Below are 22227 nucleotides of genomic sequence, written 5' to 3'. Positions count from 1 at the left end.
CTGGTGGCCATGGTCCCGCCATGTTGGTCAGGAACGTCTGGTGGCCATGGTCCCGCCATGTTGGTCAGGAACGTCTGGTGGCCATGGTCCCGCCATGTTGGTCAGGAACGTCTGGTGGCCATGGTCCCGCCATGCCCAATTGCTCAGGTTAGGCCACTGAGGGTAAACACAGCCCAAGACTGGAAAATCCCTTTAATGTAATACAGTAAGTCCATATTGGACAAACAAACACATTCTATAGTTGGGATCAGTCATCAATATGTTTGACCCATGAGACTGTAAACCTGATCAGTAGGATGATGATTAACCCCTTCACTGATGTGTGAATGGTAAGGGGTCCAACTTGTGGGTCTAAAGGGATGAGCGACTGCACTGCAGGACCCAACCTCAGTACTACAGCTCAGCCCTACAATGTTGTGGGTACCACCTTTAAGAGGACCTCCCTCCATCTATTCCACATTTAATAGGCGCACCTTCACCGATTCTGGCGTTGTTGGCGTAATGGGGTGCGCCTCATGTGGGTATGTAATATTATGTCTAGATGTTAGATCTGTCTTGTATCAGTTGTAGTCAGTGACCACCGAGCAGACAGCGCCATTCTCTGTGTAGTGGCTGAGCAGAGTCACTGCAGTTTTGCTGCTCTGACCTGCAGTACCCTGCTCTGACCACCGCACTGGGAACAGCGCTGTCTGCTTCCTGTTCTGATATCAATTACATATCCTTAGAATGGTCCTCAATATTTTTGGCCCTGAAAACCCCTTTATGTATTTGAAATGTTCTCTGAAATAGGACCCCCCCCCCCCATTAAATCTCATTATACTGCATATTCTGGTAAATTATAAAGTTTATTAAAGGAATCTGAATCCAGGGACATTACTCATAGATCCAGGCACCGGGACTGTGATAATCATCTTATATTTGTTATCCATGACCTCCTTCCTTCTAAAATCAACTTTTATAATTATGCTAATGAGGCAGAAGGACTGTAGATTCAAAGGCTGAAACACTGTGTAGGGGCACTTCCCCCTCACACTGTGTAATATTATGCGCAGTGTAACAGCCTCTGCAGCAACAGCATGGAGGGCCTCGGGTAACACCCCCTAGAGCCCATCTGGTCATTAGCATATTTTTATAAGTTGATTTTAGAAGGAAGGAGGCCATGGATAGCAAATATAAGAAGATACCACAGTCCCGGTGCCTGGATCTATGAGTAATGTCCCTGGTTTATCATTGATTCTGATGGGAGATTACCTTTAAGTTCTGGGGGTGGGGGGGTCCCTATATAAAGGAAAATTCTCCCGTTTCCTGTTTCCTCCACATATTGCCAGTATTTCAGAAACCAGTCTCTCGGGACCTAAACTTTTTGCAGTAAATAATGTGATTTTTGGGTAATTAGAGCATTTTTTTTTTTGGCCTTTTCCCCTCCTCGCCCCTCCCCCCCGCCCGGTGCTGGTGCCGGCGGCAGATGGTTCTTCTCTGATCGGGGCTTCTGTATCAGCAGGGACCGTATATAATAAGCTCCATGCTGGTCGAGGATAATTGGTCTCCATATAATTAGGGAAGGTAACGCCATTCATGCGCGACGTGGATTTCCCGATCAACAAACTTACCGCGCACTGAGAACAGAAATGTAGCAAAGCGCTTGAGGGAACCTGTCACCAGAATTCATCTCATTAACCCCTTAATGACCGCTCTGTTTTTTTACCTTGCCGGGCCCAGCGCTCTGCTCCTGACCCTGCTGTGCAATGTTATCACATCTCTGGATAACACATCTCTGAACCTGGGTGTTTAACCCCTTACACACCGAAGTCAAACATGGCCCACGGTATCTAAGGGGTGCAAAGTGAGTGAGTTCCCTCTGCACCTATTGGTAACCTGCAGCATCTATAGGCTTATGATGTCATACTGCAGCCTGGGGTCTTCTAAAGGACCCCCGGGCCACCTGTGTTAAATTTTTATTAGCCCAGGCCTGACGCTAACAATATATCGCACTGCATTGTACAAGAGATCAAAAGATGTCATGTTAGGGTCTAATTGTGAGACAAAGTAATACAAAAAATGTAAAAAAAAAAAAGCCTTTAAAAAAAAACACAAAAACACCCAAGAATCAACCCCCCTTTTAAAAAACAAAATTGAAATAATAAAATCGCACATTTTGTGGTTTCGTACCTGAACCAACCCAGGACAGAAATTTATGATAGTATTTATTCCGTATGACAAAGAACCTTAAAAAAAAATCTTAATTTGCCCTTCATTTTCCTTCCTATATTAATTTTTTTTATCATCCATCACACAAAAAATTTACATTAAACTCAATCAAAAAGCTTTATGAACCCCAAGTGTGTACGAATAAAAAAAAATTGAGTTTTTTTTTCAAAAAATAAGCCAAATTGACCAAAAAAAAAACAAAACTACATTTCGTACCCCAAAAAAAAGGACCCCTCATTAAGCTTTAGGGATCGAAAAATTTTTAAAAAGTTATATCTTGTAAAAGGCATCCACAAAAAAAAAAAGAGGAGGAATATCCTGGGGAAAAACAAGCAGCCCCCTGGTTACAGCTTGTGGACTTCCTTTGCACCTGAGCAGGGGTGGGACTTTTACTACTGCATCTTCCATTAGCTCCACCCCCGCTTATTTTCCATTATATTGGACTGGCTATCCATACACAAAGCATAACCATTAGCGGGAGGAAACACAGCTGCAATTTCTTCTAAGTATCTTTGAAAAAGTCGAGTCAATTAAAGACACACCTAGTGCGCCATTTATCACCGCGCCATCACTCGCTACGTAAATGGGAGATTGCCCCCCTGTAAATGCTCTGAGATGATGGTCTTGTGTCTGGAAATGAAGATAAATATCCATACAAGGTTTTGTTTAGTGTTCCTTTCCAGGGGCTGGAGCAGGAAGCTTCTCTTAAAGGGAAAGTCCTATCCGGGCACTGCCTTTCCATGTGTCCTAAAATGGCATCTGACCCCTGAGACTCTGGAACACATCCGGCCACTGAATATATAGTAATACACACACCTGGGGGTTTGCTAGAGAAGCTTACAGCTGTTTAGCTCACAGAGTATTGTCTAGATTGGATACAATTGTCTGCAATTCTGAGAGCAGGACTAGCCATGAACAAGTATGTTACATTGTATCAGTCTGGAGTCCAGGCCGTGGAGCTTACAGAGCATTGTCTAGATTCGATACTGTTGCCATGAACATGTGTGTTACAATGTATGAGTCTAGAGTCAGGACTGTGCAGCTTACAGAGCATTGTCTAGATTGGATATACTTCTCGGCTCATAGCAGGACTCGCTATGAACAAGTTTGTTACATTGTATCAGTCTGGAGTCCAGGCTGTGGAGCTCACAGAGCATTGTCTACACTGGGTACAATTGTTTCCACTTCTCGGCTGAGAGCAGGACGCTCTTTTTCCCGAGTTGACAGTCTTATCCAGTGTAGAAAATGCTTTGTGAGCTAAACACATCAGCAGCGGTACCTCCTAAGTCCAGGTTTTTTTTTTAGCTCACAGAGCATTGTCTAAGCTGGATACAATTGTCTCTACTTCTGAGTGCAGGAAATTATGTAGAGAATTACTAACAAGAGTCTTTGCATTCACTGACAGCACTGACACTGAAAATATTAAAAATGATTGAAACTGAAAGCGGAAGATGTATACACCCTGGAGTAAAAGGCACCAAAGAGTCACATAAAATTCTGAAATCTTTAACCTCCTCCCAATGCAATACATGCAGGTTTACAGGGTGTAGCATAGGTAATCGATAGCAGATTGGGGTGAGGCACATATCACTCAATTTCATAAATACAGATTAGACTGGTAAGAACAGCTCCATTCTCTGTTTAGTGGTTGAACTGTGCTACTGCGCCTCAGCTCCTTATATGAAAATGATGGAAAATCCCTTTAATCCGTAGCTTATCATACGGTAGTAATATATAGGGGGGGGGGCGTTATACACATTGATTACTTTACCAAACTTTTGTATCTTGGGGTCCTACAACACTCCCTTCCCGTTAATGACCCCCAGGGCTGTGGTAGTTGTCGCCCTCCTCGGTTAATAAGCAATGTACAGGCTGCGGTTATACTAGGATATATTCTGCGGTCACGCAGCCTCCGCAGGAGCCATTACCAGCTGATTGAATGTCTGGGTAAGGAGACCCCAGCGGATACTACCGAAAAGGCTTTGATGCCATAACTCTGATTGAATGGTCTCCCCGGCCCACCCCGACCTCCTCCAACCACTGAGCCCATTTATTCTCAGACAATGTTCTCTTTTATGCTGTGTAAACAGCGGCGGAGATTGAGCTGATGCTAAAACCTCTGTGTCGTGGCAGTGAATTGTTCTGTGACTGCGTTCCGGGGGTTAGATATTAGTTACAGCGATGAACGTAGAGAATATGCTCCATAACTTCATGATCAACTTGTGTCTGTATGTACATGGTCCCTTTAAGGGTGAAAAACATGAGTAGGCGCTACCTGAGGCAAGCGTCTCAAGGGAGTGTATGCAAGATAAACACATATCATGGGAATAACATGAGAGATCAACTGAAAAGTACACAAAAGAGGAACAGAAGGACGGGAAGTGGGGTATATGCTAGAGAAAATAATATCATGGGGCAAACACAGAAGAAGAGAACCCCCCGAGGCAGGAGTAAAGGGCAGAGGGAGGGGCAGGGGTAAGCACAGAAAGGTTGTATCTTAGAGGCAGATCCCTTTAAAGGGGTTTTCCCACAAAGAAAAGTTAGGCCCTATCCCGTGGAGAGGGCCTAACTTGCTAATCAGTGGGGTCTCCGTACAGAGACCCCCACAGATGTCAAAAACGGGAGGGTATAGGCAAGTCTAACTTAGCAGGATCATAACTGGGCAGACCCATAAAGGAGGGTATCCAAGGCCTAAGAAGGGGGACCAGTGTCAGACTGAGGTTTTTTGAGACCACCGGATAAAATTTTTACACCCTTTATCATCCCACTGGTAAAAAGTTGCCACCAGGGCCCACCGGAGGACCCTCTGATGCTCCGGTGGGACAGTCCGACACTGGGTACACCAATGGTGGAAGTAGAAGGTTGAGCAGATTTAAGACTTATAGCGGGCGCATAAAAAGGAAACATACCGTATATACTCGGGTATAAGACGAGTTTTTCAGCACAAAAAATGTGCTGAAAATCCTCAACTCGGCTTATACACGAGTCAATAGCGAGCCCAGCACTTAAAAAAAATAAATTAAAAAATTATATACTCACCCTCCGGTGGCCCCGATGTCCGCGCTGCTCCTCTTTTGTCTTCTATCTTCTTCTGTCTTCCTCAGGGCACCTCCATGTTTCCTGGGCGGCAGGCGCATAGTGTGAAGCGGCTGCTGCAGACGTCACACTATGCGACGGCCGGGAGAAGGACATGGCGGCGCCCTGCGGAAGACAGAAGAAGATAGAAGACAGAAGAGGAGCAGTGCGGATATCGGGGCCACCGGAGGGTGAGTATATAAGGTTTTTTTTGGTTTTTTTTTTACTGCTGGGCTGGCTGTATACTTAAGGGGGAGTCTGTAATTAATGCATTTCCCACCCTCGGCTTATACTTGAGTCAAAAGGTTTTCCCAGTTTTTGGTGGCAAAATACTCAGGTCGGCTTATACTGGGGCAGGCTGGGCTGGCTGTATACATAAGGGGGCAGGCTGGGCTGGCTGTATACATAAGGGGGCAGGCTGGGCTGGCTGTATACATAAGGGGGCAGGCTGGGCTGGCTGTATACATAAGGGGGCAGGCTGGGCTGGCTGTATACATAAGGGGGCAGGCTGGGCTGGCTGTATACATAAGGGGGCAGGCTGGGCTGGCTGTATACATAAGGGGGCAGGCTGGGCTGGCTGTATACATAAGGGGGCAGGCTGGGCTGGCTTTATACATAAGGGGGCAGGCTGGGCTGGCTGTATACATAAGGGGGCAGGCTGGGCTGGCTGTATACATAAGGGGGCAGGCTGGGCTGGCTGTATACATAAGGGGGCAGGCTGGGCTGGCTGTATACATAAGGGGGCAGGCTGGGCTGGCTGTATACATAAGGGGGCAGGCTGGGCTGGCTGTATACTTAAGGGGGCAGGCTGGGCTGGCTGTATACATAAGGGGGCAGGCTGGGCTGGCTGTATACATAAGGGGGCAGGCTGGGCTGGCTGTATACATAAGGGGGCAGGCTGGGCTGGCTGTATACATAAGGGGGCAGGCTGGGCTGGCTGTATACATAAGGGGGCAGGCTGGGCTGGCTGTATACATAAGGGGGCAGGCTGGGCTGGCTGTATACTTAAGGGGGCAGGCTGGGCTGGCTGTATACATAAGGGGGCAGGCTGGGCTGGCTGTATACATAAGGGGGCAGGCTGGGCTGGCTGTATACATAAGGGGGCAGGCTGGGCTGGCTGTATACATAAGGGGGCAGGCTGGGCTGGCTGTATACATAAGGGGGCAGGCTGGGCTGGCTGTATACATAAGGGGGCAGGCTGGGCTGGCTGTATACATAAGGGGGCAGGCTGGGCTGGCTGTATACATAAGGGGGCAGGCTGGGCTGGCTGTATACATAAGGGGGCAGGCTGGGCTGGCTGTATACATAAGGGGGCAGGCTGGGCTGGCTGTATACATAAGGGGGCAGGCTGGGCTGGCTGTATACATAAGGGGGCAGGCTGGGCTGGCTGTATACATAAGGGGGCAGGCTGGGCTGGCTGTATACATAAGGGGGCAGGCTGGGCTGGCTGTATACATAAGGGGGCAGGCTGGGCTGGCTGTATACATAAGGGGGCAGGCTGGGCTGGCTGTATACTTAAGGGGGAGTCTGTAATTAATGCATTTCCCACCCTCGGCTTATACTTGAGTCAAAAGGTTTTCCCAGTTTTTGGTGGCAAAATACTCAGGTCGGCTTATACTCAAGTATATACAGTATTTGGGCAAGGCAGAAAAGAAACTGGCACAGAAGGAGAAGGTTCAGAAGGGGATGGTTTAAGAGGCTGGCCACTATTACAATACTTTTCTAGTTTAAGTGGAGGACCCTAATATGGTCACCCATATGGTACTTACCCTGGTGAAGCTTATGTAAAGCCACTGGGACTGGTGGGTCATTGGGACTTCCTGTGCTGGAGTGGGAGTGGTTATGATGGGGGGAAGTGCAGACATTAATGACTGTATGACCCCTCCCTTTGCTGGAAGCGAGCAGGACATGGGATGTCACAGGAAGTTCCGAGTCCTGCTGCCCAGTGATCACAGGACCCACAAGTTCCAGCAGCTTTACACAAGCTTTACTAAGTGACTACTTTATGGTCTACCTACCCTAGTAAAGGGTGGCCAACCCCTTTAATATCCAAGACAATCACAGAATAGACCAATCCCACATAACTATATAAATAAAGAATTATTATTATAATATACAGAAAGGTGGGAAGTACTTAGGGTGGGCACAAGAGGTAGTATATCTAAAGACAAATACATGGGGCAGGCACATAGGGTAGTATAACTAAGAGAGGTGCATAACAAGGACACCCCTGAGGCAGGTCCAAAAGGGGGCAGACCTGGGGCAAGCGGAAACGGTCACCCAACCGGAACTGACACAATGGGGCACATTTACTTACCCGGTCCATTCCCGTTCCAGCAGGCGGCTTCTCGGACGAGCGTTCGGGTTTTCCGGCGATTCATGAAGGTCCTGCGCCCGATGTCCACCAGGTGTCGCTGCTGCGCCAAGGTCCGCCAAGTTGCGTCGGAGTTCACTGATCTCTTCCTGGTGCATGTGAGTATGGCCAGTGCGACCATTTTTTGGTTTTAAATGCGGCGGTTTTTCCGAATCCGTCGGGTTTTTGTTCGGCCACACCCCCGATTTCCGTTGCATGCATGCCAGCGCCGATGCGCCACAATCTGATCGTGTGCGCCAAAAACCCGGGGCAACTCATGGAAAAGCGGCGCAAATCGGAAATATTTGGGTAACACGTCAGGAAAACGCGAACGGGGCCCTTAGTAAATGACCCCCAATAATGCCCACCTCCAGCAAGTTTGAGATTTTCTAAATGGTGTAGTACCTCACCTCTCCTGCGGAGGCACTGCAGTTATATCACACCGTTACTGATCTGCTTACGGTTCTGCCATTATTATAACAAATACAAATGATCTTCAATTCATGGATGACAACTTTTACTATCAATCTGTTAACTTATTCGAGAAATCAGATAAAAACATTCAAACATTTTTTGAAAAAGTCATCAATTATTCAAATATTTCCAAAAATTAACCGAAAACAAGTTCTTCTAGGATAAATCGTTGTAGTGCAAATCCTTCTGGAATCTTCATTCACCAATTATTGTTATTTTTTTTAACCCAATCTCTATTATTAGGACGGAGAATGATGGGACGTAGGACAAATATTTGCATTTCCTTCCGACCCGGACGCCTGTTATTCCATTAGTCTTTGATTGTGACCCAGTTTTTTATAATTCTACATTTTATTTTCCTTCTGGAAGGAGGTTAATGGGATTGGACGGATCTACTTTTTACTTGGAAGTGTTCCCATATATTTGCATATAATGGCGAGCATGACCTCGTCCGCCCCGGCTCCGATAGACAGCAGCCTGGAGTCTCTGCGGGAAAAGAAAATATACAAATATCAGGGGGTCGATCAGGAATGTGGTGACAGCACAAGTCATAAAATAATCAGCAAAAAAAAAAAGGAAATTACAAACTATTTTTCATTCCAAATAACATTTGTTAGTTTCCTGACTGCAGGTTCTTTGTAAATGTCAAGACAAAGAGGAGAAAACAGAGAAAGGGGAGGAGGGGGATGGAGCTGCAGTCTCTCTGCCTCAGTGATGTGTACAATACAGGCTGCTAGGGGGAGGATTGAAGAGCGCAGAGAGGCAGTTGATTGGTCAGCACTTATCTGACATCACACCAGGAGGAGCCCGCCCACAAAGTACAACTACAGTGTTATCAGTGTGTTGGGGGTATTCCACGAGAAAGGGGGTTATTACACAGTATGGACTCACATGGACTCTTTATATGATATGAAAGTTTGGAAGTATGTGGCTCTTTCTCCTTCTCTATAACAGATAGGACACTATGTACAATCTACTCAGCTCCACTTGCTCTATAACATGCTGCCTGCAGATATGACACTATGTACAATCTGCTCAGCTCCTCCTGCTCTATAACATGCTGCCTGCAGATAGGACACTATAAAATCTGCTCAGCTCCTACTGCTCTATAACATGCTGCATGCAGATATGACACTATGTACAATCTGCTCAGCTCCTCCTGCTCTATAACAAGCTGCTTTCAGATAGGACACTATGTACAATCTGCTCAGCTCTTCCTGCTGTATAACATGCTGCCTGCAGCTAGGACACTATGTACAATCTGCTCAGCTCTTCCTGCTGTATAACATGCTGCCTGCAGACAGGACACTATGTACAATCTGCACAGCTCCTTCTGCTCTATAACATGCTGCCTGCAGACAGGACACTATGTACAATCTGCACAGCTCCTCCTGCTTTATAACATGCTGCCTGCAGAGAGAACACTATGTACAATCTGCACAGCTCCTCCTGCTCTATAACATGCTTTCAGCAGATAGGACACTATGTACAATCAGCTCAGCTCCTCCTGCTCTATAACATGCTGCCTGCAGATAGGACACTGTATAATGTGCTTAGGATATAAATATAAATATGAAGCTGTTATCCACCACATCTAGGGGGCGCTGTACAGTCAATCCACCTGTGCAGGACCAGGGCTGATATCACACGGTGTAGTAGACAGATGCTCTCATTATAAAACCGTCACTTTACATTTAGAAGAATATTAATTTTATGTCCCGCTGCTCCACAAGCCAAACATCACATCATCCGGGTCTGCCCGAGGTCAGGGCATTCCGGAAATGTACAAAATGTGAAAAGAACATTCAATTATTGGAAAACAAGAGGAATCCAAGTCTCCTGACCTCATCCGCATGTCCAGTGATACAACCCAATGAATGAGCCGCTTCATAATTGGCTCATGCACTGATGATGCCCAATGATTCCGGTGTCGGAAGAGGCATCGGAATTCCCAGGTTGCATAAAACAGGTTCACAATGTGTCACAGCCAAGAGGTGGAATCCAAGTCATTTACAGTCAAAAGGATAGAAAAATATTTGTAGACTGAAGCATGAAGAAGGACCCCCGGGGTGGCGAGGTAGGAGGGGAATGGAGGAGGCCGTGCCAGGCACATGGTATACGGAGCCATCCTGGAATGTGTGAGGAGATGGAAAACCCGAGCGATATCAGAACTCGTGAGATTGTGCAACTGGCATCCGACCAGGGAATGTCTCCTTCACGTTTATAGAGGATCGGTCATGATGTAGAGGCTAAAGTCATAAATTATACCCCTGCCCGCATGCACACATCTAACAGTACCATCATTACTGTATTAAAGGGGAGCTCTGTAGTGGACAGTCCCTGCTTAGTAGAGACATAGGCCCACATTTATCAAAACTAGTGCAGTCTGTAATATGTGCAGTTGCCTGTAGAGTGTGCAGGGGGCACCAGATTCCTGTTATATGTTGCATGTCCTTGATGAATCTGGCGCCCCCTGCACTGCTCCAATGCACCATTTTTTTTTCTGGTGCTGTTTCTTTATGCTTTAGAATGGTGGCATGTGATCCAACTGTGCACCGGAATGCCCCTTTAAGTGCACATTCTTGTCGGAGACCGTGCAGCTGTGACACATATCGATGCAAACACTTCTTATATACATGCGCAAGCAGTTTGCACGTTCTTTCTAGAGCAAAGTCCGACAGAAAACTGGTGCAAACACTTATAAAGTGTTTGCACCGGTTTTGTGGGCCAGATTCCACTCATCAATCGGGTGTAATCTATAGGGAAACCTGGCAATAAGGGTTTCATTTCCCTGCAGCGCCACCACAGGTGAAATAAGGTATTGCACCATGTCCGGGTGTGTTGCACGTTAGGAGATGAGCAGACCTGATAGTCGAGTTTGGTGACCTGACCCAGACATGTTGCCGGATTGGTGTCACCCTTGCCAATCACAGCCTTGACTAGTTGCTAGGGCGTCGATTTGCTGGATTGATTGTGGTGTCACCAATTCGGTAATATGTCCGGACGCTGAACCCAACCAACGGGCCCGCTCATCTCTAGGCATCTAGTAACCCAAAAATCCCTAACATGCTATATGAACATCAGTGTGAGGACAAACCTCAGTGCAGAAGGGGAATGGCCAAAAACCAAAGTTAAGTCCATCAAATGTTCCTTTAAGAGAATGACATACATAATATTATTTTCACTAATCAAAATATCGGTAATAAACGAGTATGAGACCAGGTACCAATGGACTAACCTGTAAAAGCGACTGACGAGAACTTCGTTTGTGAATCCCATCCCCCCCCAGAACTGGAGGCAGCTGTCACTCAGCTCTCTCACCAGGCGCCCGGCCTTTAGCTTGGCCATGGAGGCTAATCTGGTAACGTCATTGCCTTCAACATACAATCCTATAGGGAAAAAAACACATTAAACTCTCTGGAAGAAAGAAGGCCGGGTGTTCCCACAGTAATTATTCTCTGGGGGTCTCTATAAGGAGTCCCTGCTGCCCACGTGTAGCCACACAGCGACATTTAGGTAGAATAGAAACGGAGTCCATCATAATGTTTCCATCAAAGTCTACGGCACTGGTAGAAAAAGATGGCTCAATGCATGACGCTGTCCATGGGTTGGGGTGGATTTGGCATTTTGGGGGCCACCAACCTTATGTCGTGCCCCCCTCAAATGCTAAACTCTGCCCCTGTGATACAGTACTGCCAACACCGCTCTTCTGACTTCCACTCATTATCTCATCTATTCTGCTGCTCTTAGGCCCGGGCCACCTGTCCGCTCTTAGGCCCGGGCCACCTGTCCGCTCTTAGGCCAGGGCCACCTGTCCGCTCTTAGGCCAGGGCCACCTGTCCACTCAGAGGTCAGGACAGACCTCCACAGTTGAAATCAAGAAGCAATAAAATTCTACAAAAGTGTAGCCCCACTAATATTGTGCAGACACTGAACCAGCAGGGATAGGGGCAAAGTAATACAGGCTGCATGTCATAGGAAACCAACAGAAATGTGGAGAAACCTAGAGGGGAATTCCTTTAGGGAGGAGTATGGTGACACATAGTAGGACCTACCTACGGTGCGATGCAGCAGGGACCGCAGAAGCTCCACCTCGGTGCTCAGCTCCGCCAGGCGGAAGTGCACAATCTGGTTGTTCAGCAGCGGCTGATTGAAGATTTTCCTTTCATTTGTGTATTTGATGGTTTCTTGTATGATGTTTTCCATGGGAGTCAAAACTAAGAGTCAATAAGGACGGTTAAGAAAAAAGGGTTAACATAATGTTCTCCAGAAATCCCGCTGGCAGCTCGACCTGTGCCAGAAGGGACAGAATCATCACACACTGTATACAGTACATAACCTTTAGAGATTCAGGGAACAGCCACGGAAAGAACAAAAACAGCCTGAAGTGTCCAAAAATGGGGAAATATTAATGAAAATGAAGGCAAAAAAAGATTTAGCACCGAGCAGGAACCATAAGTACATTGTGTGCAGATTGTTGTAGAGGATAAGAACTCTCCAGCTGTCACTTTTGGGGTAAGTCTGGACCGGTCTCCATTGATTTCCTACTTTCCTCCCTGGTAACAATACACAGAAGACGTAAGAAGTCGGAGTAATAATTATAAAAAATTGTTTGGTTTTTAAGCTATAAACAAGAAAACAATAAAAACAGAAAATTCCCACAAAGTATCATTCAGAATTTGTATACTGGATGATAGCGGGTGCATAAATTGTGCTTCTCTGGCTTCATTGTGGTCACAGCAGGTAACGTCTTTCACAGCCTCATTTTTAAAGGATCTTTCAGCAACTCTAATTCTTTGCCTCCTTTAATAGTCACCACTCCTCTGATGTCTGAGCAGTTGGAATTTTTTCTCTAGCCTTCACCATTCTTGAGTTTCTTCTTAGTTTCACCACCCGATTTATCAATCTGGCTCTCAATTGGGCGGTTCTGGGGTGGAGCAGATAGTCTGGCACCACCCACTTATAAAAGGGTGTCGAGTAAGCTTATTTGTACTGATTTCTCAGGAACGGTGAGGGCTAGAGAAAAAATTCCAACTGCGTCGGAATCAGTGGAGCGGTAACTATTAAAGGAGATCTAAAGTTATCTGGTGCAGGATCAAGTACAGGTTCCCCCTGCTTGGAGATCCCAGAAGAAGAAAACCCCTGGTGTTACATCTAAGCTAGGATATAAAGACCTGTGGTGAAAAGACATGGTAGCCATCAAGGGGTTAAAAAATTGGATATTAAGAGACCATTTTAGAGAAGAAAATAGAAGAAACCAGGAAAAAAAAACATAAAAAAAATAGTTGAAAGATTATTGTGAAGGGTTAATCATTATCTGGGGTTGGGTTGGGGGCATCCATCTGCAGCACAATGAGAATAAAACATGTCACCTCCAGCCTCCGCTGTGTACCGGATCGGTAGCTCTCACGGGAGGCGCAGCCCTGGCTCGCTGTGACGCGGGGCCCTTTAAGACTTCTTACTACTTCATAACTTTCCTACTTAGATCCGACAGATATTCCCCGGACGCCGACTGCTCAGAGGATCCACGGACGTCACTGCTCCTATTATTATCCCACCTGGAAGAGGAGGCGTCTCACGTCCATCGCCTCCGGGGGCCACATTTAGTATTTCTGGGACTCTAAGCAAAGCCATATCCGAGGGCCCCTATGAATACACCGCCCTGTTCTGAACCGTTCCCTTATGTGGCGTAGCATTAACCCCTTAGCCCTTTCCCGCTTTCGCATTTTCAGTTATTGAGAATGGAAAAAAAAAATCTTGAATCTTGAATCTGATCATTTGGAGGGTTTTTCAGTTTTTTCCATTCATCGTATGGGATAATTATTTGTCATATGTAACAACTGATAAATAATAATCCTGACATTACAACTGGTCGCTTGCTCAAGTGATTTTTTAATGGCGTTATCAATGTGTGCAACGTTTCGGCCCCCTTGAGTCCTTTGTCAAGCACTGACTGCCACTGGCAAGGGAAAGCGAGCAAAGGGGTGTGAAGAGCGTAAGGTGAAGAGCACAAATGTCCTTAGGAATCATCTTCATCAGCGCTCTTCACACCCCTTTGCTCGCTTTCCCTTGCCAGTGGCAGTCAGTGCTTGACAAAGGCCTAAAGGGGGCCGAAACGTTGCACACATTCATACCGCCATATAAACTCACTTGAACAAGCGACCAGTTGGAGTGCCAGGATTATTATTTATTTGTATAGATGGGGTTGGATCCCTATACTTGGCACCCACAAAAGGAGTGCGACCAAGATATTGATATATGTAGCAACTGATCAGCACCCAAGATGGCGGCACCCATGATTGGCTCTGAAAAGGTTAACACCCATGATCGTTGCACACACTGATTGCAGAAGTAGTGGCGGGTGTCTGTTGTTAAATAGAGAAGACACCAACCATGTATGGAGATGAGCGATCTCCATGCAGGGTTAATGACCATGAGCCACACAACCTACATGTGCTTTTAAAAGTTAAATTACATTGGGGTCCCAAGGATGTCAGAGTGGGGCCCCCTTACTTATTGTGGCCTAACCTGGTTTCAACTAAAGGCTTACTTGAAATCATCAATCATCAACTGAAAAGATTTAATTGATAGACTCCTATTTTTCAGCAGCCACCACTAGAGGGAGTTATGGAGCTCCCAGAATACAATCAGTGTATACAATATAATCTTAACGGAATATCCCAGAGATTTTAATGTATCCTTCATAGTATCATAGTTTATACGGTTGAAAAAAGATACATGTCCATCAAGTTCAACCAAGGAAGGGATTGGATGAGGATCCTTGATCCACAGGAGAGGGAATTCATTCCGGCTCCACCCCCACTTTTTTTAAACACTGCGCCCCCCCCCCCCTCCAAAAAAAAATGAAGTGATTGATATTTCCCGCTAACCAACAGTGTATCTCCAATCCTTGCTGATCACACCATTCTGTGGGGTAAACACTTAGACTACATTGGGATTACTCTCCGGGCCCCCAAGCAATTTCATGGGTTGCATTATGGGTAAATCCACTCCTGATCACGCCCAAAATATGATAACATTTAACAAGCTTTATCTCTTTACCATAGGATAGGGTCCCCGACCTGGAATCTACAACTTACATGCTGGGAGTTGTAGTTTCCCAGCAGTGGGAGTCATGTATAATAATCTCCACTTACCGTTCGCCACCCCCCACATCCTCTCCTCCTGGAACTGCAGCATCTGGTAGATGAAGCCCATTCCCTCCTCGCCGATCAGATATTTACTGGGCACCCTGACATCCTCGAAAAATATCTGAGCCGTGTCCGACGACTTCATGCCCATTTTGTCGATTTTCTTTGTGACATGAACACCTGGAAAGTACGGAGAGATTGGAATGAGTTAATTCCTGCTCATTGAATGGCACCAACCTATAGGGAAGTGCTGTACACACATTGGATGAATAAGTTAAAGCGAGAGGAGCGGTTCAGGTTCTTCAAGCGCTGTACATATTATAGTGGCCACACCTGGTATCGCAGCCCTTTCCAATTCAAATGGGCTGCAGAAAGTCCATGTGACCGGTGGGTGCAACCCCTTTAACTAAAGGGTTACTGGAAATCATCAGTCATCATTATCCATCATCAATCACTCCTCATCCATCATCAATCACTCATCATCCATCATCAATCACTCATCATCCATCATCAATCACTCATCATCCATCATCAATCACTCCTCATCCATCATCAATCACTCATCATCCATCATCAATCACTCATCATCCATCATCAATCACTCATCATCCATCATCAATCACTCATCTATTCAAAAGTTGAAGCAAAAGTTTCTTAAAGTTATGAAATTCTGTTTTTCTGCAACCACCACTAGGTGGAGTGCTGGAGCTCCCTGCATACAATCGGCGTATACAATATGTGCTTAAAGGAGTATTCCACAAATTTAATTTTATCCCTGATCCAGTGGAAAGGGAACAAATAACTGATCCACCTATCAGGAAAATATATTTTTTTTGTAAACACCCTGCAAAATTAAAGTGAAGGGAATTTACCACTGCTTGCTGATCATTGGGTGACCCCCTCCCCCATTACACCATTATTTTGGGTAATGGGGGGTATGAGCACCTCCAATAGCTCAAAATCACCTGCATAGACATTGCGGCTCCCTCTAGTGGTGACTGTGCACAGTCAGAATTATACAGTTTATTTCCATGTCTGCAGAAAAGTCAGAAAAGTAGAATTTTAAGACCTAAATTGGACATGATCTCATATAAAGATCTGAATGAACCATTGTCTTGTAGTGTTTGCTCGCCCCCCATGTGCGTATCTATATACTATTACTCAATGTAGTACATTACTGCACAATGCGTCATCATGGAATAAGCTGGCAGAGTAGAGATGAGACGTGGATACGTGGATCAGGAGATAATCCAGATTCTGGGAATCTATAGGCAGGATGGTCATGTGACCACCAGGATCGGTGCCAGATCAGTAACCTGTTATATATGAGTCACTATGAGTCACGCCATCAGTGGTGGTGAGACGAGGGAATACAATGTGGCACTGACCATACAACAAGCCTCTCCTGTTACCTGCAGATTGTGGTTGGGGGTTCAAGGCAGCAGCACATTATGAATGATCCCTTTAACTGCGGCTCATATGGCTCAGTGTATATAAATGGGTCATACAATATACTACTTTTTATCACTAGTCAGTCATTATCTTGTACTTTCAGATGATTCATTCCTCACTATTATAGAGATGGAGCTCTGCCTGCATTGCCTTCCTGCAGGGTCAACCAGAACAGGAGGAGCTGCAGAGGGATCAATGGAAACACCGGACATGGATTTCAGGACTACCACAGACTTCCCCAGACAATGCAGGTCAAGGGTCGGTAACTTATTAACAAACTTTGCATAAATCAGTAGTAGACATGATCACATAATAGTGGGGATTGTGTCTTCCTTTGCTGAATTCCCTCTTGCTAGCTACAAGACGATAGCTCATTGAGAAGTCACTTTACATAGAAGCCTATGGAGAGGGAAGGGGGAGAGTGAGTTAAAGCGGCTAAGTCTCCATCCAACTGCTCAAAGAGAACGGAAATTTCTAGAAAATAATTACTTTAACCAGTTTTACTTCTCAGGTCAGGGACAGATTAAGGTTGGTGGAGGCCCCTGGGTGCAAAATTTGGGGGGTGGGGCACTGCATGTAGCCCAGACAGTGGTACACATTACTAAACTATTCTAAACTTTCTCCTACTTACATGTTATACTAGCTGCTGGCGCAGTGGCAGTGGTGTTAGGCTAGCTGCTGGTACCGTGGCAGTGGTGTAAGGCTAGCTGCTGGCGCAGTGGCAGTGGTGTAAGGCTGCAATTGAGTACGGCTGGGGGGACACCCTCTCACTGAGTCACTTCCACAGCTTGGAGGCAGATGCACGTGCGGCACGGTGGCACTGCTGCTACACATCACTCCCAGAGACAGTGACATTGCAGGCCCCCTATAAGTAGAGTGGTGGGGGCCCTGGGGTGCGCACCCCTGGAGCCCTCCCAAACATCCTGATCCTGACACAAATTGGACTAATGATATCTGCAATGTTTGTTCAAAGGTTAGGTACACTGTAATGATAACACCGACTCCAGTATACAATGGATTCCAAAATTAGAGCAGGTAAGTAAATGTGCCCTTATGTGACTGTCCTGATGGCAGAAACGGGCCCGTAGTTCTCCCCAGGAATAAGAGTGCGACTGAAAGGACCCAAAACCAATGCGGTTGGACCTCACTCATTTACAAGATACCAGATCTCCACTAGATCACAGGAAATCACCGGATCCCCCTTTATATACAGATTATTTCTAATAGAAAGATGACACAGAACACAAGAGTCCACATCTCCTGCAAGGATGAACTTACCGGGGGTCTTCATGGGGAGACAGATCAGCGATTTATTTTTGTGCGAGGGTCCAGCACTTGTGTTTGTGAGAAGACACATCCAGTCGGCTTGGCAGCCATTAGTGATCCACATCTTGCTCCCATTTATGATATAATCGTCCCCCTTCCTTTCAGCCTTGGTCTTAATACCTTCAGGAGAACGAAGATGATTTGTATCAACATATCACATTTACTGATAGACAAGATCACAGTCTGATCCATTCTAGGCAATGCTCTGTGAGCCAGACACATCAGCAGCAGCTGCAGTAGCAAAGCTAGTTTGTTACATTGTACAGTATGAGTCTGAGGTCCAGGCTGCTGAGCTCACAGAGCATTTTCTACACTGAATACAATCATCTCCAATTCTTGACAATACTCTGTGAGCTGGACTCCAGACCGATACATTGTAGTACCCTGTACAGAGCTAGTTCTGCTCTTACCCAATACAATAGTATCCAGTCTAGACAATGCTCTGTGAGCTGGACTCCAGACCGATACATTGTAGTAACCCTGTACAGAGCTAGTTCTACTCTCAGCTGAGAAGTGGAGACAATTGTATCCAGTCCGGACAATGCTCTGTGCGCTGCTGGTCTTCTGACTGATACAGGCTCCCCAATCTATACATAGCAATGTACTGGTTGGCTAGAATGTATCAGTCTGGAGTCCAGGTAGTTTAGCTCGCAGAGCATTGTCTACACTGGAAGCAATTGTATTAGATGAGAGCAGGTCTGGCTATGTTGTGGTTAGTTATAATGTATCGGTCTAGAGTCCAGGTAGTTTAGCTCACAGAGCATTGTTTAGACTGGATACAATTGTATTGGATTAGAGCAGGTCTTGCTATGTTGTGGTTAGTTATAATGTATCTAGAGTCCAGGTAGTTTAGCTCACAGAGCATTGTCTGCACTGGATACACTTGTATACAATGTGTATCTGGTTACTGCAGTATTCTCTACTGTTCCACCCGGTTAGTAGCTTCATGGACACCAGTCACCCATCGATGATGACGATGATTTCTAGCGCATTTTCTGTGAATTTACTAGAAACATTGCTGCCTTTCATAAGCATTGCTACTTCATTACCTACTTGCTACATCAGATCCTGCTCCGCTCTCACTGACTCCCAGACAGGCCACTACATCTCCAGCTATGGTTGGTGCCAAGAACTGACGCTTCAATTCATCGCTGCCAAACCTTCAAGAAAGGAAACAAGATAATATAAACAAGATAAATCAGGGATAATAAACATAGTCATCTCAAAGGACTAAGATATCATAGTGAGCTGCTAATGTAAACTGTCATGTCTCAGGACACAATGGGGCTCATTTACTAAGGGTCCGAATCGCTCATTTCCGTTGGGTTTCCCGAATTCTTCCGCTTTGCACTGAATTCCGCCAGGATTTTAGCGCACGCGATTGGATTTCGCGGCAATCCCACCGGCTTTCACGCGACAGAAATGGGGGGGGCGTGGACAACCCGACAGATTCGGAAAAACCGCGGAGTTTAAAAAGCGATTTGTGTGGCAAGATCAAGCACTCACATGCACCAGGAAGAAGCAGGTGAACTCCGGCGGACCTTGGCGCAGCAGCAACACCTGCAGGAACTCGAGCGCGCGATCTTCGTGAATCCTCGTCGGAGAGCGCGCCGCTGGATCGCGACTGAAGCAGGTAAGTAAATGAGCCCCAACGGGGTCCAAATGCCGCACTTTCGTCAAGTTTCCCGAATATTTCCGTTTTGCCAGGGGATTTTGGCACACGCAATCTGATTGCGTCGCATCGGCGCCAGCATCGGCATCGGGGGCCATGGCCGTTGGACAACCCGACGGAATCGGACAAATTGCGGAATTTAAAAAAGGATATGTGTCGCAAGATCAAGCACTCACATGCACCAGGAAGAAGAAGATGAACTCCGGCGGACCTCAGCGCAGCAGTGACACATGCAGGAACTCGGACGCACAACGTTTGTTCCATTTTTAGAGAAAATGAACCACAGGCACTTTATAAAGGAGCTGCCATATAATGTACCTACTACACAGAGGCACAGCGCTTGGTGGTACAACAGTTAATAAAGTTGCAGAGTAACAAAGTCACAGCTTTACCATAGAGTTACTTTGCTCTACCACACTACAATTTCGTTACAATGTAACAGTGAGAACCTCGCTCCGTGCACGTTTTCTTACAGATTAGAAGAAAAAAAGGTACAAATTATTCCGTCGCGTATTATCCGCACCCTTGATTTTTTTTTTTTGCATAAGCAAAAACAGGGAAAGAAGTAATTTTCACTTACTCGGCGGTGTCATTGGTATTATGCAAATTACATTGCAGATCTGACCTTTAAAATAAGTGAAGGGACGGATAACGTCTAAATTAGCGGATCAGACTTGTCAGCTCTTTCCCGGAGACCTACATTGCAGGGATGGAGCCGGTGGGGGAGGGGGAGTCATCCTGTGTATCTGCTCCGAACATCTTCAATTTATTTTCACATTCCGGGTTTCTTTTGCGGCTCGTGAATTAGCTGGTCACACGGACAAAAGAGCAGAACTATTATCCCGCGTCGCTTTCGGAGCTTATTAACGAGCCTGGAATGTTATTATGTCGCTCACAACAATGTGCAGGCCGGATCTTGTAATGAAAGCCTCGCAGCGCCGGGGAAGAAGTTTACAGAATATAAACTTTGCAGGAGGGTGATTGTACACCGAGAGATGTATTAAAGGGGTTGTCCAGACTACACAGCCAGACTGCTGTTATAGGGGGAGGTCCAGACTACACAGCCAGACTGCTGTTATAGGGGGAGGTCCAGACTACACAGCCAGACTGCTGTTATAGGGGGAGGTCCAGACTACACAGCCAGACTGCTGTTATAGGGGGAGGTCCAGACTACACAGCCAGACTGCTGTTATAGGGGGAGGTCCAGGCTGCACAGCCAGACTGCTGTTATAGGGGGAGGTCCAGACTACACAGCCAGACTGCTGTTATAGGGGGAGGTCCAGACTACACAGCCAGACTGCTGTTATAGGGGGAGGTCCAGACTACACAGCCAGACTGCTGTTATAGGGGGAGGTCCAGACTACACAGCCAGACTGCTGTTATAGGGGGAGGTCCAGACTACACAGCCAGACTGCTGTTATAGGGGGGGTCCAGACTACACAGCCAGACTGCTGTTATAGGGGGAGGTCCAGACTACACAGCCAGACTGCTGTTATAGGGGGAGGTCCAGACTACACAGCCAGACTGCTGTTATAGGGGGAGGTCCAGACTACACAGCCAGACTGCTGTTATAGGGGGAGGTCCAGACTACACAGCCAGACTGCTGTTATAGGGGGAGGACCAGACTACACAGCCAGACTGCTGTTATAGGGGTTGTCCAGACTACACAGCCAGACTGCTGTTATAGGGGGAGGTCCAGACTACACAGCCAGACTGCTGTTATAGGGATAGGTCCAGACTACACAGCCAGACTGCTGTTATAGGGGAAAGTCCAGACTACACAGCCAGACTGCTGTTATAGGGGAAAGTCCAGACTACACAGCCAGACTGCTGTTATAGGGGGAAGGTCCAGACTACACAGCCAGACTGCCTTTATAGGGGGAGGTCAAGACTATAGAGCCAGACTGCTGTTATAGATTAGGGTCCAGACTACACAGCCAGACTGCTGTTATAGGGGAAAGTCCAGACTACACAGCCAGACTGCTGTTATAGGGGAAAGTCCAGACTACACAGCCAGACTGCTGTTATAGGGGGAGGTCCAGACTACACAGCCAGACTGCTGTTATAGGGGGAAGGTCCAGACTACACAGCCAGACTGCTATTATAGGGGGAGGACCAGACTACACAGCCAGACTGCTGTTATAGGGGAAAGTCCAGACTACACAGCCAGACTGCTGTTATAGGGGAAAGTCCAGACTACACAGCCAGACTGCTGTTATAGGGGGAGGTCCAGACTACACAGCCAGACTGCCTTTATAGGGGGAGGTCAAGACTATAGAGCCAGACTGCTGTTATAGATTAGGGTCCAGACTACACAGCCAGACTGCTGTTATAGGGGAAAGTCCAGACTACACAGCCAGACTGCTGTTATAGGGGAAAGTCCAGACTACACAGCCAGACTGCTGTTATAGGGGGAGGTCCAGACTACACAGCCAGACTGCTGTTATAGGGGGAAGGTCCAGACTACACAGCCAGACTGCTATTATAGGGGGAGGACCAGACTACACAGCCAGAGT

General features: G+C 46.5%; 1 protein-coding gene across 2 annotated transcripts in view; it reads right to left on the bottom strand.

Annotated features, from left to right (window-relative positions):
* Positions 1–8131: 8131 nt before the first annotated feature.
* LOC140133757 (probable acyl-CoA dehydrogenase 6) overlaps positions 8132–22227 on the bottom strand; it is a 56372-nt gene continuing 42276 nt past the window's right edge. Inside the window, exons 5-10 of one of the 2 annotated variants that reach the window (XM_072154330.1) lie at positions 19093–19199; positions 17992–18159; positions 15268–15441; positions 12166–12327; positions 11349–11499; positions 8132–8596 (exon numbers count right to left, since the gene is read on the bottom strand). In XM_072154330.1, the coding sequence (XP_072010431.1) occupies positions 8503–8596; positions 11349–11499; positions 12166–12327; positions 15268–15441; positions 17992–18159; positions 19093–19199 (856 nt within the window). In that variant the 3' untranslated portion in view covers positions 8132–8502. Of the gene's footprint in view, positions 8597–11348; positions 11500–12165; positions 12328–12350; positions 12667–15267; positions 15442–17991; positions 18160–19092; positions 19200–22227 lie in introns of those variants that run through there. The other variant, XM_072154331.1, reaches the window with a different exon arrangement.

Source organism: Engystomops pustulosus, chromosome 5 (genome assembly GCF_040894005.1).
Source record: "Engystomops pustulosus chromosome 5, aEngPut4.maternal, whole genome shotgun sequence".
Taxonomy (NCBI): Eukaryota; Metazoa; Chordata; class Amphibia; order Anura; family Leptodactylidae; genus Engystomops; species Engystomops pustulosus.
The sequence above is the reverse complement of the archived record's forward strand: the minus strand, read 5'-3'. Positions and strand labels throughout refer to the sequence as shown.